The 19,306-nt window shown below is 43.9% G+C and overlaps 2 protein-coding genes across 3 annotated transcripts in view; one reads left to right on the top strand and one right to left on the bottom strand.

The window, feature by feature from the left end:
• The first annotated feature begins 938 nt into the window (after positions 1 to 938).
• On the top strand, positions 939 to 17,485 carry man2a2 (mannosidase, alpha, class 2A, member 2). Of its 2 annotated transcripts, XM_072385552.1 has the most exons (23): positions 939 to 1,072; positions 3,019 to 3,166; positions 3,588 to 3,845; positions 3,981 to 4,125; positions 4,949 to 5,120; positions 5,328 to 5,455; positions 5,793 to 5,966; positions 6,432 to 6,618; positions 7,348 to 7,525; positions 7,835 to 8,037; positions 8,489 to 8,671; positions 8,830 to 8,944; positions 9,059 to 9,129; positions 9,230 to 9,395; positions 10,224 to 10,460; positions 10,689 to 10,811; positions 11,058 to 11,172; positions 11,456 to 11,589; positions 11,677 to 11,818; positions 12,147 to 12,280; positions 13,010 to 13,201; positions 13,292 to 13,405; positions 13,629 to 17,485. In XM_072385552.1, exons 2-23 carry the CDS (start codon positions 3,035 to 3,037, stop codon positions 13,779 to 13,781), a joined length of 3,456 nt encoding a protein of 1,151 aa, XP_072241653.1. In that variant the 5' UTR covers positions 939 to 1,072; positions 3,019 to 3,034; the 3' UTR covers positions 13,782 to 17,485. The 2 variants fall into 2 exon arrangements, with proteins under 2 accessions (XP_072241653.1, XP_072241654.1); XM_072385553.1 differs by lacking the exon at positions 939 to 1,072 and having other exon boundaries at positions 2,968 to 3,166.
• furinb (furin (paired basic amino acid cleaving enzyme) b) overlaps positions 17,030 to 19,306 on the bottom strand; it is an 85,564-nt gene continuing 83,287 nt past the window's right edge. The window contains exon 16 of the mRNA XM_072385554.1: positions 17,030 to 19,098. Coding sequence (XP_072241655.1) covers positions 18,380 to 19,098 — 719 coding nt within the window. The 3' untranslated portion in view covers positions 17,030 to 18,379. The remainder of the gene's footprint in view (positions 19,099 to 19,306) is intronic.

The raw sequence follows: 19,306 nt of genomic DNA, 5'->3' as shown, positions 1-19,306 counted from the left end.
TGAGTGTGGAGTTTTATGTTCTCTCTGGGAACTCCAGCTTCCTCCCACTGTCCAAAAACACTGATGTTGGTGATTCTAAATGTGTCTGTCTGTGGTTGTTTGTCTCATTTAAGACTTGGATTAAGCGGGTATTAAAAATGTATGGAATATGAATCCATGTCAATTACAACCTTTGCTCTAATTCACGAGGAGTCTATGACATTACAATCTGACAAAATTACATCACTGAGCAACTAGCTGAGTTCTTATGTTATGGCTAAATGTTATGGCACGTGTTAGACTAAGTGACAAAGTGTTGCAAAATCATTGAATACTGGGCTGTGCAAAACAAACTTGTTGTCCACTCATGGTGTCTTATGAGCAGCAAGTTCATGTAATCAAATAAAATATGCCCCGATTACAGATGACCAAATGTCTAATCAAAATATTGTTACACTGTCAAGGATTACTTGACTACATTTAAATGACATTTCTGGAATATGGCACAAATGTAATAAAAAACAAAACAATTGAATGAGTCTTCTATGTGGCCTTTGATTAAAAACAGCAACAACACAGGATTAGCATCCTCCTTGCTATAGAGTGATTTTCACAAGACTCAATATGCAAAATGCACTGCAAACGTCTTTAAAAAAGCATTTCGAGATTTTTAATTTGGTGTACTATTTCAGAGTTTGATTCTGATTAAACCAAATAGTATACAATTTTTTTTTTTTTTTTTTGCTTTTTTTCGCTGTATTTATTTGAAAAGTTTTTTTATATTTTCAAATGTTTTTCACTACTCATTATAGAATAAATACTCACTGATTTACAAACTCGTGTCGCAATGCAGGCACTCGCATGTACAGGTCTTGAAATTACAGGTTGGTGCATACAGAGTGGGACTTACTGAGGCTGTTGGTCAATCAGCAGCGGCTGCGCAGCTCCTCTCTTCCCATCAGGCTTTGCAGCAGCTCAGCGGTGCTAACTGCTAAGCTAAATTCGCTAGTTCAGTAGGTAATCTGTCAGCCAGGAGCTGAAAGCACGTACACTTCTGGACTCTATGCAGCTCTGGAGTTCTGTCCTTTTATGGGTAATGTCTGACTCTTTTATTTTGTTCACGTAGACACAGGGTCGGTAGGATGACATGAATGTCAGTCGAGGTTTAATTGGAAAGTAAATGGTTAGCCTATAAATATCAGCCACGTATTGTCCTAATGTTATCAAGCCAATACTTGCTGTCGTCTGTAATGTTCAACACATCTGTCGCGGACCAGACAGGCAGCTGTTTACCCAGATTAATTAGTAATTTGTAATCCTTGTGATAACCTAATCAAACTATTGAACCTCATTCGCAAGCCAGGCGACTTGCAGTAAGTTATTGTTGCATGAATGTAGCTAGCGCTAGCTTGTTTAGCTGCATATTTGTTACATCTACTGGTAATTAACATTTAAGTAACTGATATAATTAGTGTTTGGCGGTATACGTAATGACACTTACAGGTAATTAGGCTAAGCGCATTATCCAATACCTTCTACCGTAAACAGGTTAATGTTTTAATTAAAAAAATGAAAAGAAAAATAGTGGGCTTGTTTGAAGGAACCTGGCGAGCAGCCAGCGATAGGCAAACAGTCACCCTTGGGTCAATAGCCCGAGGAATACTATTCAGGGGAACGTGATAGCTTCCCCTCTCATACACAGTGAAGTATTTAGACTGTTTTCATTCATGCAAATATAACATGCCGTCATGTGAGCGGCTTAGGAACAGTTGCACATTTATATTTTGTCACGTGAATGCAGAGCCGGTTCCGTCACGCACATCAGCATCAAAGCTTTTCATGCTGGATATGTTTTGGCCCGGATGGTCTGAGAAGTAATCTTCCTCCTGCTGACATTTAGGCTGTTTTTCAGCCAGTCTTAGCCAATGTAAGTGCCAAGTTATTATCTCAACTCCCTGTGGTAATGCTAAGATGGTCCCAGCCGGGGAAGTGAGCGGATTATGATCATGGATTTACACACAGAGGAAAATGTGAACACCTATTAGAGGAGCACTCTTCTCAAGTGGATTTCTCAATCCTTTGTTTGCGTTACTTGTCAGAGACTCTTGCACCACTGCTTCTTGTCAGACGAACAGTCTGTCTCTTTGAAAGGTAGAACGGTACATTTTCATTCATTACATTTATCTAAATGTTCCCAACAGCTGAAGAGGACCTTTGTGCTTATTAACTTGGCACTCGTGATCAAGGACAGATGCATTGCCCATGTTGCAACAGATGATATGCAGTCACCATGCCACTGAGAGAAAAACGACATTAGTCTCATTTTAATTCCTGGAGCGGCTTTGGGCAGAGTTGAGGCTTGATTAAAAAGCGGCTGCTACTTTGTGCCAAGTTGGTCTTTCTCTCAGTTTGCTCCTTTGCGCCGCCGCTGCCCCGTTTGCAAACTGTGATGGCACAGGAGGCCAACTGAGCAAAAGGGTACCATCTCTGGCAGTACTGGAGGATTTGACTTTCCCATAGGAGTGGAGACTCGACCAGGAGAGCACGCCCACATCAATGTATATCATGCTGCAGGGACACTAGTCTTCCTGTTTGGGCGCCTTCTGTGTGGCGTTTGTTTTTTCCTTTTTTTTTTTTGCAATCTCTTCTATTTGGATGGTTGAGCACAACGGCCACTTTGAAGGAGACCACCAGTGGCAGTGGTTTGGCCAGAGCTGACAGACTTCTTGCCAGCTATTACTGATTTAGTACCCTTCTCCACTGCTGCAACCTCCATCTCAGTGGGTTCCAGTATGGTGAGTGGAGGCTGCAGGCGTCACAGGAGTGGGACTGAGCCTTTCTTACTGGCATAGTTGCTTACTTGCACTGTGAAGGATTTCATTACAGTTTTCTTGGAGCTGTTTTTTTTTTTTTTCTTTCTTCTCCTTAGTGCGAAAAAGAAGAACAGCTCCAGTCAAGGTCATTTTTTTGTCTTTCTTTCTTTTTTTTTTTTTTTCTTTTTTTTGTGTTTGTGGGAAAATTTTAAATCTGGCAAAGAAGACTGCTCCAGAGGAGGATGAAGCTGAGGAAACAGGTGACAGTGTGTGGAGGGGCCATATTCTGCGTGGCTGTGTTCTCACTCTATCTGATGTTGGATCGAGTCCAACACGACCCTGCAAGGCGGCAGAATGGGGGGAACTTTCCACGGGTAAGAACAGTTGCTGCATGTTTTCTGCAGTTGCTTTTACAGCATATTGTTTTTTCTTTTTTTGATGATGCCATAGGAGCTGCACCAAATCATAAAATGAGCTCAAACATCTCAACATCTCTAACGCTTAATGTCTAATAAGTCTGATTTATTTGATGCTTTTCAAATAATCCTGCGATAAAAGGCTCAGCATTTATACTTTTAAACTGTACACATACAAAAAAAGAAACTTATTTAAAAATACGTTTAAATATAAGGACTGGAACATTTTTAAATCTCTTGCCCTTTAGATACATTTGCTAAAATTGCCTGAATTCAGGTCTTAGTTTTTTAATTTTAATTAAATTTTTTTTTTTTTTTTTACAGAGAATGATGATTGTATTGCTCTGTGATTTATTGATATATCTTTTGTTTCTTTAAGAGCCAAATTTCAGTTCTGCAGAACCGGATAGAGCAGCTGGAGCAGCTCCTGGAGGAAAACCATCAAATCATCAGCCACATAAAGGACTCTGTGATGGAGCTCACAGACACAGGCGCTGTGTCTCCCAGCGGCCACCTGCCATTCAGAAGTGCCAATGGTTCCTGGGTGCTACCCTTTGACGGTCGTCCCACTTTCCTCTCTGTCAAGCCCCAGGATTGCCAGTTTTCTGAAGGCACCCGTGGGCAAGCAGACGTTCAGGTGAAGAAGCCACACTAGAAAATGAGATGCGAAGTGCCTAAACAGACAATTCATATAGGTTGTTGTAGCTACTCTGTACATGTCATTGTGTGGTTATTTTTGGGCTCTTACTAATGGGCGAATATTTCATTTTAGATGCTAGATGTTTACTCCCTTCTCAAGTTTGACAATCCTGACGGGGGTGTATGGAAACAGGGCTTTGATATTACTTATGAGCCTGACGAGTGGGACAGTGAACCGCTGCAAGTATTTGTTGTCCCTCACTCTCACAATGATCCAGGTGAGTTATTAGACCTTTGTTCAGCGTTAAACCTGTCTAAGTGCGACTTTTATGGTCCGATCAGACTGTTTCTGCAGACGAAGCTTAAAGCCATTTCTTTCAAGAGCTTAAACGTCAGGCATTGTTTGTGTATAGGAAATGAAGTCAATTACTAAGCCTTAGCTAAGTGGGAGGGTAGTTATAGAGAGACATAACTCATTCAAAATTTGAATCATACATTTTCATTATTATCAGCTCAATGTTGACTTGAGTGACGGTTTGTCCACAAACAATAGAATTAGGAAGATATTAGCACTGCAAAATTGTTGCTATTTGTGGACAGAATTGGCTAAAATTTAATTTCAGACTGACATTTTCATTAGATTTGTTTACCAGAGAGTGATACATGTTTCCTAACTTGACAGTTATTGATATGGTGACAGGCTGCTGAGACCCGTAAATTGTGTCCATTAACTGTGTGAATAGACTTAATTTTGAGCTGCAGTTTTTCTTCAGTCTTACGTGCAGCGTTGAATGTTTGGTTTTGTTTTTTGACATGTTGTCTACAGGATGCCATACACTACACCACCGTGCATTCAAAGTGCAGAACAACGGCTCTGTGGAACAGCATTCTGAGGAGCTCTGATTAAATAAAATATGAGTTTATTTTTGACCTGCTGCAGCAGATTTTCACAGTGCTGAGCCCTTTCACCTTCCATCTGCATTTCTTTGTATAAGCTGGCTACTTTAGCGTGGTCGAAATCGGAGAGTCTGAACAAAGACTTTGTGGTTTGTTTGCCAGTGGTTGTGTAAACCGCTTTGCTTTGTCCTCCTGTGTTGTTAGGTTGGATCAAGACTTTTGACAAGTACTTCACAGACCAGACGCAACATATTTTGAACAACATGGTCGTGAAGCTGGCTGAGGATCCTCGCAGGAAGTTCATCTGGTCTGAGATTTCATTCTTCTCCAAATGGTGGGAGACTGCAGATGCACACAAACAGGAGGCCATGCGCAAGTGAGTCACAGCTTTGTGAAGGATGAAGTTTTGGCAATTATTCCCCCCTCAGATTTAGTTGATGCAGACAGGCCCCATGGCAGTAGGTGGTATCTGCTGGTAGATTGCAGACCCTCTGAAAATAGCTTGTTATCTGGTTAATGTGACCTGCTCTCTTTAGGGGTGGATTATTCTCACCTTGCTGTCTTAATCCTTTCTTTTCAACAGGCTGATCCTCGGAGGACAGCTAGAGATTGTGACAGGAGGCTGGGTGATGACAGATGAAGCCAATGTTCACTACTTTGCCATGATAGACCAGCTCATTGAAGGACATCAGTGGTTGGAGAGAAATCTAGGTACAAACTCCATCAGAAACAATGCCTTATTCAAGTGCTTTGATTTATATTCGGAGGAATGATGGCGAAATGCTTAAGAGGCTCTACTCTGTCTGGGAAGCTTTCGGACTTTTGCCTCCACACCATTCTAAATTATACCACTCCTAACAGTGCACGATAATGAAATGGAACCTCGTCATCCCACATGCAGCAGATGTAGCGTCTCGCTCAGTGGGAGATAAAATGATTTGTCGTACTTGTCAGTGCATCCTGCTGTGGCAAGTGATTTCTTAAAAAGGCCTTCCCCTCTTTATCCGGGCATATATCTAAACTGCTTGCTTCCTGCTTGTGGTCATAGGTATAACTCCTCGCAGCGGGTGGGCAGTAGACCCCTTCGGTCACAGCGCCACTATGCCTTTTCTGCTGAAGAGGGCCAACCTGACCAGCATGCTCATCCAGAGGGTCCACTACTCCATTAAAAAATACTTTGCCTCCACCCGCAGTCTGGAGTTTATGTGGAGGCAGGCATGGGGTGAGTGGAGCTGCAGTGTCACCTGATCGACGTGTTTCATCTTTAAGCTTATTGAAGGATGAGTCAGACATCTTGCCATAGCAATCTAAAGAGAGAGGAATTTTGGAACTATGCTGTGTCATGGCCTCGGAAGAGCTGTCTTGATTATTATTTCTGAATTAATTGAAGGTCTGCCAAAGATGTGCTGCTCATTTGTTCTTTGTGGAAATATCTCATAAGTCAGATGTTATCAGTTGGCGACTGGCTGTTCTTATGAGGATTCATTAAGCATATTATATTGCTTTATCTAGAACTTTCTAACGTGTCCAGAGAACACGGTTGGAGCCTGGTGTGCCTGTAATCATTAATAATCTGAGCAGAACCTGATTTTTGCACCAACTGCATATTGATATTTTGAGGTTGCTGCCAACCATTGATGAATATAAAACCAGCGTTTTGTTCTGTCTTTACCCACCGCCTGAACAGACACAGGGTCCAGCACAGATATGTTTTGCCACATGATGCCATTCTATAGCTACGACGTGCCTCACACCTGTGGGCCTGATCCCAAGATCTGCTGCCAGTTTGACTTCAAGAGATTGCCAGGAGGTCGGATTAACTGCCCCTGGAAAGTACCTCCTAAATCTGTGGTAGAGGCCAACGTGGCAGAGAGGTGAGCATTAACTGGGGTCTACTTTCTAGAGCTGAACAAAAGGCCGTTTAAGATATTATAGTGGGCGACAAGAAATTGCTACTGTGAGAATTAGGATGGTTATATAAACATGTATAAAAGGGCTAATTGGTGGTTAAAAAGTTGTTTCACACAGCACTAGGGAGGTGATTCAGAAATTAAGCCGACATGTTCAGTTGCTGCCTGATTAAGGATTGCATGTCTGAAAGAGGCTGTTGAGATGCAAGTTTAATTTTTCACTGAAAAATATCCTCCAAGGACCTATGTTCGGTTTAACCTTTCATAAACAAATGTAAGCGAAGGCAAAGATGTTTGTTTGTTGGATGTTATGCAAACAGTTGGCTGGTCTGGATATAATCTCTGCAGTGTTAAAGATGTCTTGCTTTTAGAACAGATTTGGTATTCAGTTCAAGCAACTCTCCCGGCTGATGCAACTTTGTGTTTTCTGTAATGGCTACTTAATAAACTCAACTTGAACCTGTGCCAGTGACAACAGCCAGAGAGTGCGAATGAACTGAGGGAGACGGACATGAACTGCTTACAGTCTTGGCGCCACATTAAGCAGCTTTTAGAGGTCGTGTTTCTCTGGAGAAAGCCTCCAGGGCCAATTTGATCTTTATCTTTCCAGGGTCATAGCGATTTTCAAACTAAACTGGCATTTGCAAACCCTCTCAGTTTTTCTTCTGCCTGATGCCCTTCCCTCTCACGCAGGGCACAGCTGCTCCTGGATCAGTACCGTAAAAAGTCCAAACTCTACCGCACCAAGGTGCTTCTTGTTCCTCTGGGAGACGACTTTCGTTACGATAAAGCCCTGGAGTGGGATCAGCAGTACATAAACTACCAGAAGTTGTTTGACTACATGAATTCTCACCCTGAGCTGCACGTTCAGGTGAGAAAAGGATTCGTCAACTGTCACACAAATCATGTTGCCAAATATTTTTAAAAACTTGTCATTGTTTCGGCGTCCCTCAGCTTGAAGGGTACCAAATGTAACTGTAAGGAATGAATTATGCAGTTGTATTTTAACTCGCTGACGGAACAAAGAATCTGTCATCACTTGATGTCTATTTCAGAAGATGCTGTGAAAAACGTAAGATGAAAGGCTGATGCATAATAATGGGCGACTTCATTTCTCCTGTTTGGCTGTGTTTGAGTTGAGGTGTTATTTTTATCTTCCTGTCATGTCATCCTCCTCCAGGCTCAGTTTGGGACTCTCACTGACTACTTCAGTGCTGTGTACAAAGCAAATGGAGTGGCCCAGGGATCCAGACCGGCAGACTATCCTGTGCTGAGTGGAGATTTCTTTGCTTATGCGGACCGTGAAGACCACTACTGGACTGGTTATTTCACCTCTCGACCCTTTTATAAAAGCCTGGACCGTGTGATTGAGTCGCATCTCCGGTAGGACGGACTTGATAACTCACCAAGTCATGTGTTAATGTGGATGAATTCTTAAAAATGCGCAAACAAGATCTAAAAGTGTGACAAGAATAAGATTCTGCATACAAATTAACGTTGCAGTCCAAATGATAAGAAAAACAGTTTCACCACATAGTTTTACTGCAGCCATATTCATCCTTTTGATCATCTCTTTTGATTTGTTTTTATTTCTTTTCAGTTTTGCATTAAAACATTCCAGGATACAGATCTACATAGTGAAATGCTCATATATCATATATACTGTGTATGTTTCGCGTTGCCATACTTGAGTATATGACCATACTGTCACAAAAATGTAAGAATCCTCAGTGATCTCAGCGCAACGGTGTCTGTCTGCTGTAGCCGACCAGAGGAAACGATGCCTCGTACAAAAGCTTTCGTCAGTGACGAATTGTTTGCCTTTGTTCTTTAGGGGCGCAGAAATCCTCTACACCCTGGCGGTTGCAAACGCTCGACATGCTGGCATGGAAGGACGCTACCCGGTCTCAGATTATGCTCTGCTCGTCGACGCGAGGCGGTCAGTTGCGCTCTTCCAGCACCACGATGCCATTACTGGCACTGGGAAAGAAAACGTTGTCATCGACTACGGCACCAAGTAAGAATCTGACCATTTAGGAAGACGATACAGCACAGGTTAATTTCTCTGAATTCTTCTTTGCTCAGTTCTATGTTGGCCTTTTTTCTTTTAATGCATCAAAAGAAAATAATAAGCTGTCTCCAATGAGCCTGTAACCCCCCCCCCCCCCCCCCCAGATTACTGCGTTCACTTATCGGCTTGAAGAGAGTAATCATCAACGCTGCTCATTTCCTCGTCATGAAGAACAAAGAGTTTTATCGCTTTTACCAGACGGAGCCCTTCCTGGAGACGGTGAGAAGAAACATGGAGTGTCACCATATCGTTACCAGAATGAAAAGGGAACCCTGTAGATATAGGATTTATTGATATTTAACGTACTTACTGCATTGTATTTCACTTCTGTAGGATGACAGGCGCGCTACTCAAGATTCTCTGCCTCAGCGCACGTTAATCGAGCTGGACCCGGCAGGACCGAGGTATTGTCTTCATCTCCTCACATCTTTCATCCTTTCTGCCACCTTCAGCCACTCCCACGCCACGCTGTGCTCTTGATTGCTTTTTCATTCTCTCCACCAGGTACCTGGTTCTGTTTAACCCCATCGAGCAGGAGCGGCTGTGTGTCGTGACTGTGTTGGTCAACACCGTCAGGGTGCGGGTGCTTACCGAGGATGGACAGACCCTCCCCGTGCAGCTCAGTGCTCAGTGGAGCTCTGGTACTCAAATGAGTGCCGAGGTGTTTGAGGTAAGATGATAAATTCATTAGGCTGCTGGTTTCTGCAGAGCAGAGCGTGCTGCACAGTCAGATCAGTTAAGCTACAGAACAGCGCACTCAGCGCTTTGACAGGCTCACAACCAAATCTCAAGTCATCATGTTTATGCACCTTAGTGGGAGAAGACACAGAAAAGCGTGTAGTTAAGATAGATTGTCGGCTTGTAGCATGCAGAAAACACACAGCTTGGAAGCATTTGTTCCTCTTTTTTTTTTTTTTTTTAATTCAGCATTTCTTAACACAAAGTGTTGACTCTTGAACAAGCCAAGGTGTCAGAACATAACTTGGTCTGCATGCCTATCTTGGTTAAAGACTCTTAGTGACTTTTGAATAAACAACTCTCACAGAGAATATACCATATGCAGCTTAATTTAAACTCCCCTCCTTTTACATCTATGTGCTGCTCGGCACTAGAGCGGACATTTTCTCGCAGTTCCTCAGAGAAATGAACTCTAACCTTTTTTATAGTTGCTCCATCATGACTTTGTTGTAAATTTTGATTTGTCTTTTTAAAATGAAACATTTTCCACCCACCAGAAGAATTCAGTGCAACACGAAACATAAACATTGTAATTAACGTTGTCTTTGTTCTCACTCTAACTGCAGCCCTTTTGCTACTGTGTAATTGCTTTTAACTTCTAAATTAATGCCCCGTGGTCAACACTCGCCATTCCAATTAACGAAGGAAAATTAAACCGGTGTTTTTTTTTTTTAAACGGGCTTTTTGTTCTTGCTTACGTCTTTAAGTTAATTCCTGCTTTGATTATTTATATCCCACCATTCTTCAACCGTCTGTCCAGGCAACATTCATGGCTCGCCTGCCGCCTCTCGGCCTCGCCGTTTTCCATCTGTACGACTCAGCGGACTCGCCCATGACGCTCCGCTCCGACACTCTGCTCAGGCTGTCTGGCCGGGGGGTCACCGCCCGGGCCTCGGACCCACTTCCTGTCCGCTCTCAGCTGTCCGACTCTCAGACCTTCTACATTAGCAGCCAGTCACTGACACTGGGCTTCTCTGGAACCACTGGCCTGCTGGAGGTCTGTGTCCTTTGTGGTCTTTATATCTATCTGTACTATGGATTTATTAGTCTACTTTGATTTCTCTGAAGAAAAAGCCATGAAGGTGCTTTGCTAACAAACCTCAGCTGTCTGATCAAAAGTGACTTGTGTTGTTTCTTCTGAAACAATCTTTCATGCGTTTATTATGTATGTTTAACTTTCTGACCTATTGCTTTCTCTCCCTTTGTGCTGCTTCTTCATTTGCAGAGTGTCAGGCGAAAGGGTGATCCTCAGGAAGTAAAGGTTCATATACAGTTCATGGTCTATGGCACGCGTCCCTCGAAAGACAAAAGTGGAGCTTACCTCTTCTTGCCGGATGGAAAAGCAAAGGTATTCTCTTAGCTGCATTTCAGATGTGAACGCGTCTCTCTCAGAGGGCTTTCACAGAATATACCTTAAGTATTGCATCATTGTATCCTGCTGGGGAGCTTGGGGCAGGAATGCTGCTTCATGTACACTGCATTTAAAGAACAAAGAACCAAGGCTTAGTTTCCACACTGTATTCGGTTGCCTGTTTGGTCCCATTTTTAGCACCTCTCGTCTTTTTGACTGCTCTCGGTCTCTATCTGCTTTCAGCCCTACAACCAGAAAGAACCGCCCGTGGTGCGCGTTGTTGAAGGACCTCTTTTTTCTGAGGTGGTGGCACACTACCAGCACTTTCAGCAGATCATCCGCATACATAATGTGCCAGGTAGTAAAACACACAAAATGATACAATAGAGTCCGTTCCAAGTGGTTGTGCCTAAGCGTTTTATATTTGAAGAGACCAGCTGGTACAATCTGTCAATAGCCAATATGCTAAGCAAAAGAAGCAATTATAATTGAGTGTCTTTATTTTTCTTTCCTGTCAGCAGACTGTTGTCAAAACCATTTATATTCAAAGAGGATTTTGTCCACATTTGCACTTCCCATCGTCCCCGTTACTTTTCACTTCGGATCAAGTTAGGTTCTGAATTATTTTGCTGTATTTCTAGGGTTGGATGGCTTATCTATAGATGTGACTACCATGGTAGATATCAGAGATCAGACCAATAAAGAGCTGGCCATGCGACTGGTCACTGACATCCAGAGTGGTGACGTCTTCTACACAGACCTCAATGGCTTCCAGGTGAGTTGCCCCCTGAGCCCAACAGAATGTTCGCTTGTATTTCTTCTTTTACAGTGTCAGAATATAACCTCTCATCTGGTCTTGTAGATCCAGCCTCGTCGAAACTACCAAAAGCTTCCCTTGCAGGCAAACTTCTATCCCATGCCCAGCCAGGCGTACATCCAGGACAGCCAGCACCGGCTCACGCTGCACACGGCTCAGTCTCTGGGTGTCAGCAGCTTGGAGAGTGGTCTGTGACTCATTACATTCGATTTAATGTTGTTCCTCTTTTATCCATATTGTTTTTGAAACGCATGCTACTTTTCTTTGTTTACTTGTCTTGCCATTTGTGCAGTAATGCTGAAGCACTTGTCTCCCCCTGAAGAGGTGCTTAAGGAGCACAGCAGTTGATACTCTCATGTTTGTGCTCTGAGCTAATCCTTGTATCATCGTTACGTGAACACTGCAGGGTTTTGTAAATGACACATAGATCAAAGTGTGTTTATCGACAGATGCTTCAAAGGTCAATACACCGGCTTTGCTTTATAGCTGTTGTCCCCCCCCCCCTTCTCTCTCAGGCCAACTCGAAGTGATTATGGACCGACGACTGATGCAGGATGATAATCGAGGGCTGGGTCAGGGCCTGAAAGACAACAAGAAGACAGCCAACCGTTTCCGACTGCTGCTGGAGAGGAGATCCACTGGTAACAAGGTCCGCATTCTGAGAGCAAAGTTTGTATTTAAAACTCTTGAACGTAAGGCAGATTCGCTCTTCAATCTGTTATTATTAACACCTTTCCTCATATTTTTCCCCAGTACTCATTACCCCTCCGTCTGTCTTCACTTGCTAATTTTGTGTTCCCTCTCTTCTTGTTTCCACTCCATTACCCTCAGCATGATGGCTTCTTTGCCAAACTCTCATCCTTGTTTCATTCTTTCATCTCTCAAATCTTGAGTGACGGAGTTCGCGAGGTAATGTTGCCTTGGCAACAGTGTGGATACTTTTTGTTACGCATAGCCGTAATCATAGCTGTAGCCTTCTTTTTGCATCCCTCCACCTCATAGCGGTAGCCAAATATCCTCTTTTTGACAGCACAGTCGAGAGAAACTAATTACATAATTTATCAAGTAAATGAATTCACATTGGCAGAGGACGCACGGCATTGGTTGCAGTTTTATCAGCCAGCTGCTGATGGTACCACGGATGAAACACCGCTTTCCTGCTGCAACACATATCTGAAACACCACAATGCTCCTAATTTGAAATTTGACATCACAAGGGTGTGATTAGTACCGTGTCTGCTGGGACTAGAATTAGAATTGTAGTTCGTACTCTGACAAAGTAATTATAGCTTGTTCCTCATGTAGCATCGCTAGAAGGAAGCCATTGATGTGGTAATGATTACACCGTCATTTAAAATCCGTCTCTGCCCTCCTCCAGGTGGACAGTGCAACAAATAGTTTCCCATCTGTGGTCAGTCACATGACCAATGCCATCCTCAACCACGAGGTCTTGGCGCTGCCTGTTCTGCCCAAAAGACGCGGCGTCCCTCCTCTGCAAACGTTCTCCCCGCTCAAGTCCATCCTTCCGTGTGACTTCCACATGCTGAACCTGCGCAGCATCCAGAGCCAGGTAAAATAGATGAATAAGTAAATAAAATCAACTCATATTTCACTCTGGATGTTTCACACATGAACCTCTTTTCTGTGTTTACATGAGCAGCAGGACCCCCAGGTTCCATCTCCATTCACAGCTTTGATTCTCCATCGTCTGGCGCTGGACTGTGGCTTCGAGGCCCAGACCCTCGGCTTCAACTGCACCACCACACAAGGACAGGTCAGAGCAGAAAGAGGGGGGGAGAAAAGGAGGCCTGTCTGCCAAACTTTTCTCTATTCTTTTTTGTTTTAGCAGGACCGTGTTTGGTCCACTCTTCCTAAGAAACTATGATAAAAGTTTAAGATTTTTTACCTGTAACAGAAACTTTTGTACATCTTTGCAGCATTTAGAAACAGTTTTTTTTTCTTCTTTTTTTCCTTCCTGCACTTCTCTTTCTCTGCAGCTGAGCGTTTCAGGTCTTTTCAAGAACCTGGACCTGCAGCTGCTGCAGCCCATGTCTCTGACCCTGATGCACTCCAGCGCGCCGCTGGCCAACGACTCCACCATCAGCCTGGATCCCATGGAGATCTCCGCCTTCAAGCTCAAACTGCGCTAAGAGCCGTCCGTCCTAAAAGCAGTAAAAACACACCAGACTCCTTGGACCAACAACCAAGCCCAAGCCGGCCACATACTGGCAACAAAGGAATCTGGGTCTCTCTGTGTTTAGCGGAACCACAAAACACTAGAGCCCGGAGAATCCGGGTCTGCTGTAACAGGACTTACTGCACAGCAGGGGGCAGACGATAGCTGGACATGTGAGAGAGCAGCAAAACCCTGGTGAACTTAAAGCTTTTCCAAATCAAGAAAAACTGCCACAATCGGCCATCAGATGAAGCCAGGTATCTGTGTGTGTCTGCAATCAAACGTGAAAGCTCTTCTGTTCTGCTTTGTAAGGACTTGTCTTTTGATATCTTTTCTCAAACCTGGACTAAACTACTGAATGTAAATATCCCAGACGTAGGTGGGGGGGGTGCGGGGGGCTGGGTGCGGGGGGCTGGGTGCCACATCAGAGTGCAATTCACAAAGCTTTATTTGGTGTATGTGGTTCTTAATTCTTTTTCCTTTGTCACGTGGAAGAAAAGAATCGCTACGTATCGTTCTTTTTTTGTACCGATCAGTCTGATGTTGACTGCGTTTTTTTTTGTTTGTTTTTGACAAACTTGAATGCAGCAAAGAGAATGTTTGGTCTCATCAGGAGACCTTCGCTGCAAATCCTTAAGTTGTCTGAATCCAAGAGTTCCACTCTGGTCACTATGTGATGACAGTGTGATCATTAATCACGCAGGAGGGCTCCTCCCTTCTGTTTCCACCCTTTCTGCTTGTAGATAGTCTGCAGGTTTTTCTGTTGTCCTGTCCCTGCGCCGACTCTTTGCTGATAGGAGAGATGCGGCAGGTCTCTTGCCTCATATCGATCATTCCTGCGCTTGTTGAGATGGTTCTGTGTAGCATACTGTATGCAGTAGAAGATTAGGCAAAGACTATACCTCATGTATACCATACAGCAGATATTTTGCTATGTGTGCATCTGTAGAGTAAGTCAATGTGATGCTATGGGATTTTACATTTTGGCGATGTTTCGAGGTCACATTGTATTCTATCAAGGGCCTGTTTCTACGTGGAGCCGTGGGTTATATCATTGCAGGAAAAAGACAAACATTGCTGAGCATACAATAAATAAAAGGGTCACTTTGAATCAAAAAACAAAAGAATCCCCTAACTGTTGTGCTACAGTACGGTGCAAGAAACTGCACATCTGGCTCCTAACAAACACTTAAACTGACTTATTTTTTATACAACTCTGTTGGTATAATTTAAATTCCAAAATCCAGATGTTTTTAGTGGAACAACGTCAAACTTTCATTTGAGAGGCTAAATATTTGGCATGATTTCACAGCCTGATAACTGACAGAACGGTGACGCTAAAATGATCATCGGCTCATTTGTGCCACCTTCCCAGTACAGTCGAGCTGAACTAAATGCCATTTTGGGTGTCATTTCAGTGAAATGTTGTCTTCCAGTTTCCCCACAGACTGTTACCGTGCTCCACGTCCTCTCTCCGCACGTGTAGCTCTTCAGACACGCTGTTTTACAGGAGCGATAAGTTATGTTGCACAAAAGCTCTAAACTCGAACCACTACTTACATTTAACTTTACATAATATAACTCTTAAAATGAGCATATTTGATGTTGAGTAGGGAGCACCAAAATTTCCTTCATGGCTAGTTTCTACTGAAGTTTTTTATTTTTATTCTATATGTAATTTTGGTGCACTGACCCACCAAAGAAACTGGATCAAACCCCATCGGGATCCTCCATACAGTGACGCTTCAGCGCTGCAGTGCTTTTGGCCTCGGGGTTGCCTTTTGCACCTGCTGTGGCTGAAGTTAACATCTGTCAGAGCAGACGTCACCGCGTTCTTCAGGTGTCTTCATCCCGCTCTTTCCTCCCGTTTCTGTGTGTAGACGTCTTTTTCGGTTTAACGTCATCCTCGTTGCAGCGTTTGTTTGTTCGGAGGTAATATATGAAGGCACAGCCTCTCCTGTATTAGGTGGTCATGGTGAAATAAAGCTGCAGATGAGATGGGGGCGTGAATAAAGTCTCCATGGGTTTTTTTTTTGATGCACTGGGGGAATTGGCATTCTTTTGTCTTCAGCTTGATTAATTCCTGATCAGTAGGGGGCAACGTTGAACCAGTGTGATCGTCTACAGATGCCTCTTAAGTCGGTCCAGCGGTCGGCCTCCCATCGAAAGTCTGTCGAGGAGTCGATCTGACGCCACACTGAGTTCGCTCCTGAAATAGCAAACGGCGGTCTATTTTCCCGTCTTTACCCCTCTGAGGCGAAGGTGTTGAAAGCACCAGTGACAGTACTGAGCAGGAGTTGAACATGAAAATAAATGTTCACGGGGAAGCAGGGACTGCACTAAATGTGTGGAGACAAAAATAAGAGTGGTGTGATGGGGGGGGTGCGCACAGACTGCATTTGCCAGCATTGGTTCCCAGCCCTCTCTGAGTGTGTGGAGAGAGCAAAGACAGCATCGTGTTCAGCATAAACAGATGTGTGACCTTCTGTAATGAGACTGAAACGCTGTCCAATTGATCTAAATGTGAAATCAGCTAATGGCTATCTGATTTGTTAGTGTTACTTTAATTAATGTAATATTTCTTCTTGTCAAACCAAGTTGCTAGACAGTTCTATACAGTGGCTACTTATTACAAGCTAAAGGGCACGCAGAAAAACCAGACAGTGAACAAGTGCAGAGGGCGTACGACAGTGTGAATAAGGAGGCAATCCCGCCAGTCGTACAGCATTGATGATGCAGAGCAGGATGCACCCGAGGGGCGCAGAATACTGCAGCGAGCTCTCCCGACAGATCTAATTATGGACCACAGAATGAATGCACTTTTACCCGTGAACTTCGTTACCTGCAACTTTCTAGAAGACGGATCTACGAACGAATAAGGCCTCAACCAGCAGGCGTAGGTATTCCTGCATGCGTTCGAAAGCCCCTAATTAAAATCCTATAAACTTTTAAAAGGGCCTCATTGGAGCTCGGGGAAAAAAGGAAAGTTTCTTGAGGGCTTTTGGCTCACTGCAACTGGATAACAGGGAAAACAGACAGAATGCTGGCACCCCGTTAAAAGCCCAACGCCTGAAGTGAAGGAAGCCGCCTGCGACAGTGACATACGACCACGAAGAAGACAGTGACGAGCCATCTGCGCTCTTGGGCGGTTGTTAGGGGAATGAATTAAAGATGCACTAAACCCTGAAAGTTTTAAAACCTGGCAGTAAAAACAAACAGCAGTCACAGTTATGCAACAGCCAAAGTCTGTTTATTCCAGCATGAAACTGATCTCCAACAATATTAACATCGATTATCTGTTAAATAAAAAAAGGGATATAAAACAAACATAGAAAATGCAATTTTTTTTATAATCGTTCTGGCCTTTACATCCAAAGGTTTTGATTCAGCTCGTGTAGGTTTAAGTCTATACAGGTAGGAAATAAAGCATGTGTAGCTGTGTCTCTTTTTATGCACGCTGCTGACAACAGAAACAGAAGTAACTTCCCCCTTTGATGAAAATGTTCTGGGAACAGAAATCAATATACAGTAGACTGTGGGAAAATGATAAGAAAATGATCATAAGTCTTACAAGCAGAAACCAAGTGGGACAATGTTGTAAAGGTCAGCCAAGCAGCTTTGAGCTAAGTGCTTTTTTAATGTCATTAAAAAACGGTGTTACTCTACTACAAGTCAGAATGTTTTTCTCAGTGATTTATCAGCTACGTCTTATTCCAAAACAGAGCGTCATCCTCCAGTTTCCTGCTCAAACAGCCTGCGTTGTGTTTCACTGTGGAGCTTCGGTGTGCCGCAGAAAATCTCAATTTGAAGTTTTCTCATTGTTAATGAGCAGCGAGTGAACATCCCAACCCCTGACCTGTCATCTGCCAGGAAAACCGATACGGAACATCAGCAAACGATCGGAGCTCGCTTTGTATTTGTGACAAATCAGGAGCAAGTGTGATTAACTTATGCACTGTTGGGTTATCTGTTTTCACAGCAGAACAAGTCAACTCCTCACAGACTCACAGACCCTCTCTCAGGCTTTAAAAGCACATATTAAATCTGTGGCTCCGGAGGAGCTGTTTGAAGACTGGAAACTAAATCCCAAAGATGACGCTTTAATTGGTAATGCAGTTTTTCAGGAAGTGTATGTAGTTTCAGGTTTGTTGGGAGTTTAGCAGGCAGAAAAAGCCCTAATTATAAAGCAACTTGTGAGTTGCATCATGGGAAATGTAGGATTTTCTGTTTCTGGGGTTGAACTAGCTCTCTAAAGAAATTGGGCCAAATCTGCTCACCCTTGGAATGGTTAAAGACAAGTATAATGGTTGAATAACATTTTATATTGCTGATGAAGAATCAAGGGTATAATAAATAAATGTAGCATGAAAATATTAATCAAACAGGATAAATTAACAAGTAAATAAATACACACGGAAAACAAAACAAATGAGCGACTGCATTTGGATGTGGTGCTGATGGGACAGTAAGGCCTGTGTTTTTCTCCGTGTTTCACCTCCACAGTCACAGCTACGTGCTGATGCCATCCAGGATGCGGCGGTCTCAGACACCCCAGTGAAAAAGCGAGTTCAGCTAGATTGAGCTTTGAGTCTTGATGAAAGCTGTCCTCTCGCTGTGACCGCCCACCTCCTCGCTGTCTGATTCAGACTCGTAGGCGATCATGTCCTCATCTGCCCACACAGTGGGAATCCCCTTGTAGCATATTCGAGCCTTCCTCTCCCGTCCCTGGCGGAAGCCCAAACCAAAGCCCACCCGCACCCCTCCCGCCTCTGAGAACACAGAGGGAAGTTTGGTCCTCAAGCCCAGAGAAGCGCCACCTGAGCGAATCTGCAACAAGAAGAAGAGGCCGGCGAAGGCAGCCAGGATGAAGGCACAGCAAAGAACTGCCACGATGACGGGCAGCTGAGTGGGCGGAGCTACACTGAACCCCGGGGGTTCCTCTGTGTCTCCGCTGCTGTGGTCTGCTGCTGCCGCTGCTGCTGGGGTCTTCACCTCCTGCTGGGCTCCGTCACCCTGGAGTCCTCCCGTGAGAGGGGATTTTCTCTGGACCTGGTTCTGGTGCAGACAGGAAGTGAGAACCAGGTGACTGTGAGGCGGGCAGGACAGGCAGTCTGTGGGCCCGCTGCCAGAGCAGGTGAGGCAGGCGGGGTTGCAGGGCAGACAGGCCTGAACCGAGGACAAATCCACCCAGTTCTCCAGAGAGAGGTTGAGGAGCTGCGGCCCAGACGTGAAGCCTGGGGGACACAGCTTCACACAACCCTGGAGGAAGAGCGAGAAGCCGGCGCTGCACTCTAGAAGGAATGAGGAAGATCACAGGAAATTCAATAAACACATCCACCATCTATAAAGACAAACATTTAAAGCTGAAACTACATTTGTCTTCTTGTTTAATTATTTAAACCTTGAGTTTACAATAAGTGGCCGACACAAATTCTAAGAGCCCAGCAGAGACATCTTTAAATTGCTTATTGGACTGAAAAGTACAAAACACTAAAAATC

The sequence above is a fragment of the Leuresthes tenuis genome, unplaced genomic scaffold (genome assembly GCF_036924035.1).
Source record: "Leuresthes tenuis unplaced genomic scaffold, fLeuTen1.0.hap1 SCAF_5, whole genome shotgun sequence".
Lineage (NCBI taxonomy): Eukaryota > Metazoa > Chordata > Actinopteri > Atheriniformes > Atherinopsidae > Leuresthes > Leuresthes tenuis.
This window is presented reverse-complemented; position numbering and strand designations above follow the sequence as displayed.

Excerpts from the sequence above, each read along its gene's own strand:
- man2a2 (XM_072385552.1), top strand. The coding sequence starts at position 3,035 with ATGAAGCTGAGGAAACAGGTGACAGTGTGTGGAGGGGCCATATTCTGC. Across the intron at positions 5,121-5,327 it reads AAACAGGAGGCCATGCGCAA|GCTGATCCTCGGAGGACAGC; the intron begins GTGAGTCACAGC and ends TCTTTTCAACAG. Across the intron at positions 10,461-10,688 it reads GAACCACTGGCCTGCTGGAG|AGTGTCAGGCGAAAGGGTGA; the intron begins GTCTGTGTCCTT and ends CTTCATTTGCAG.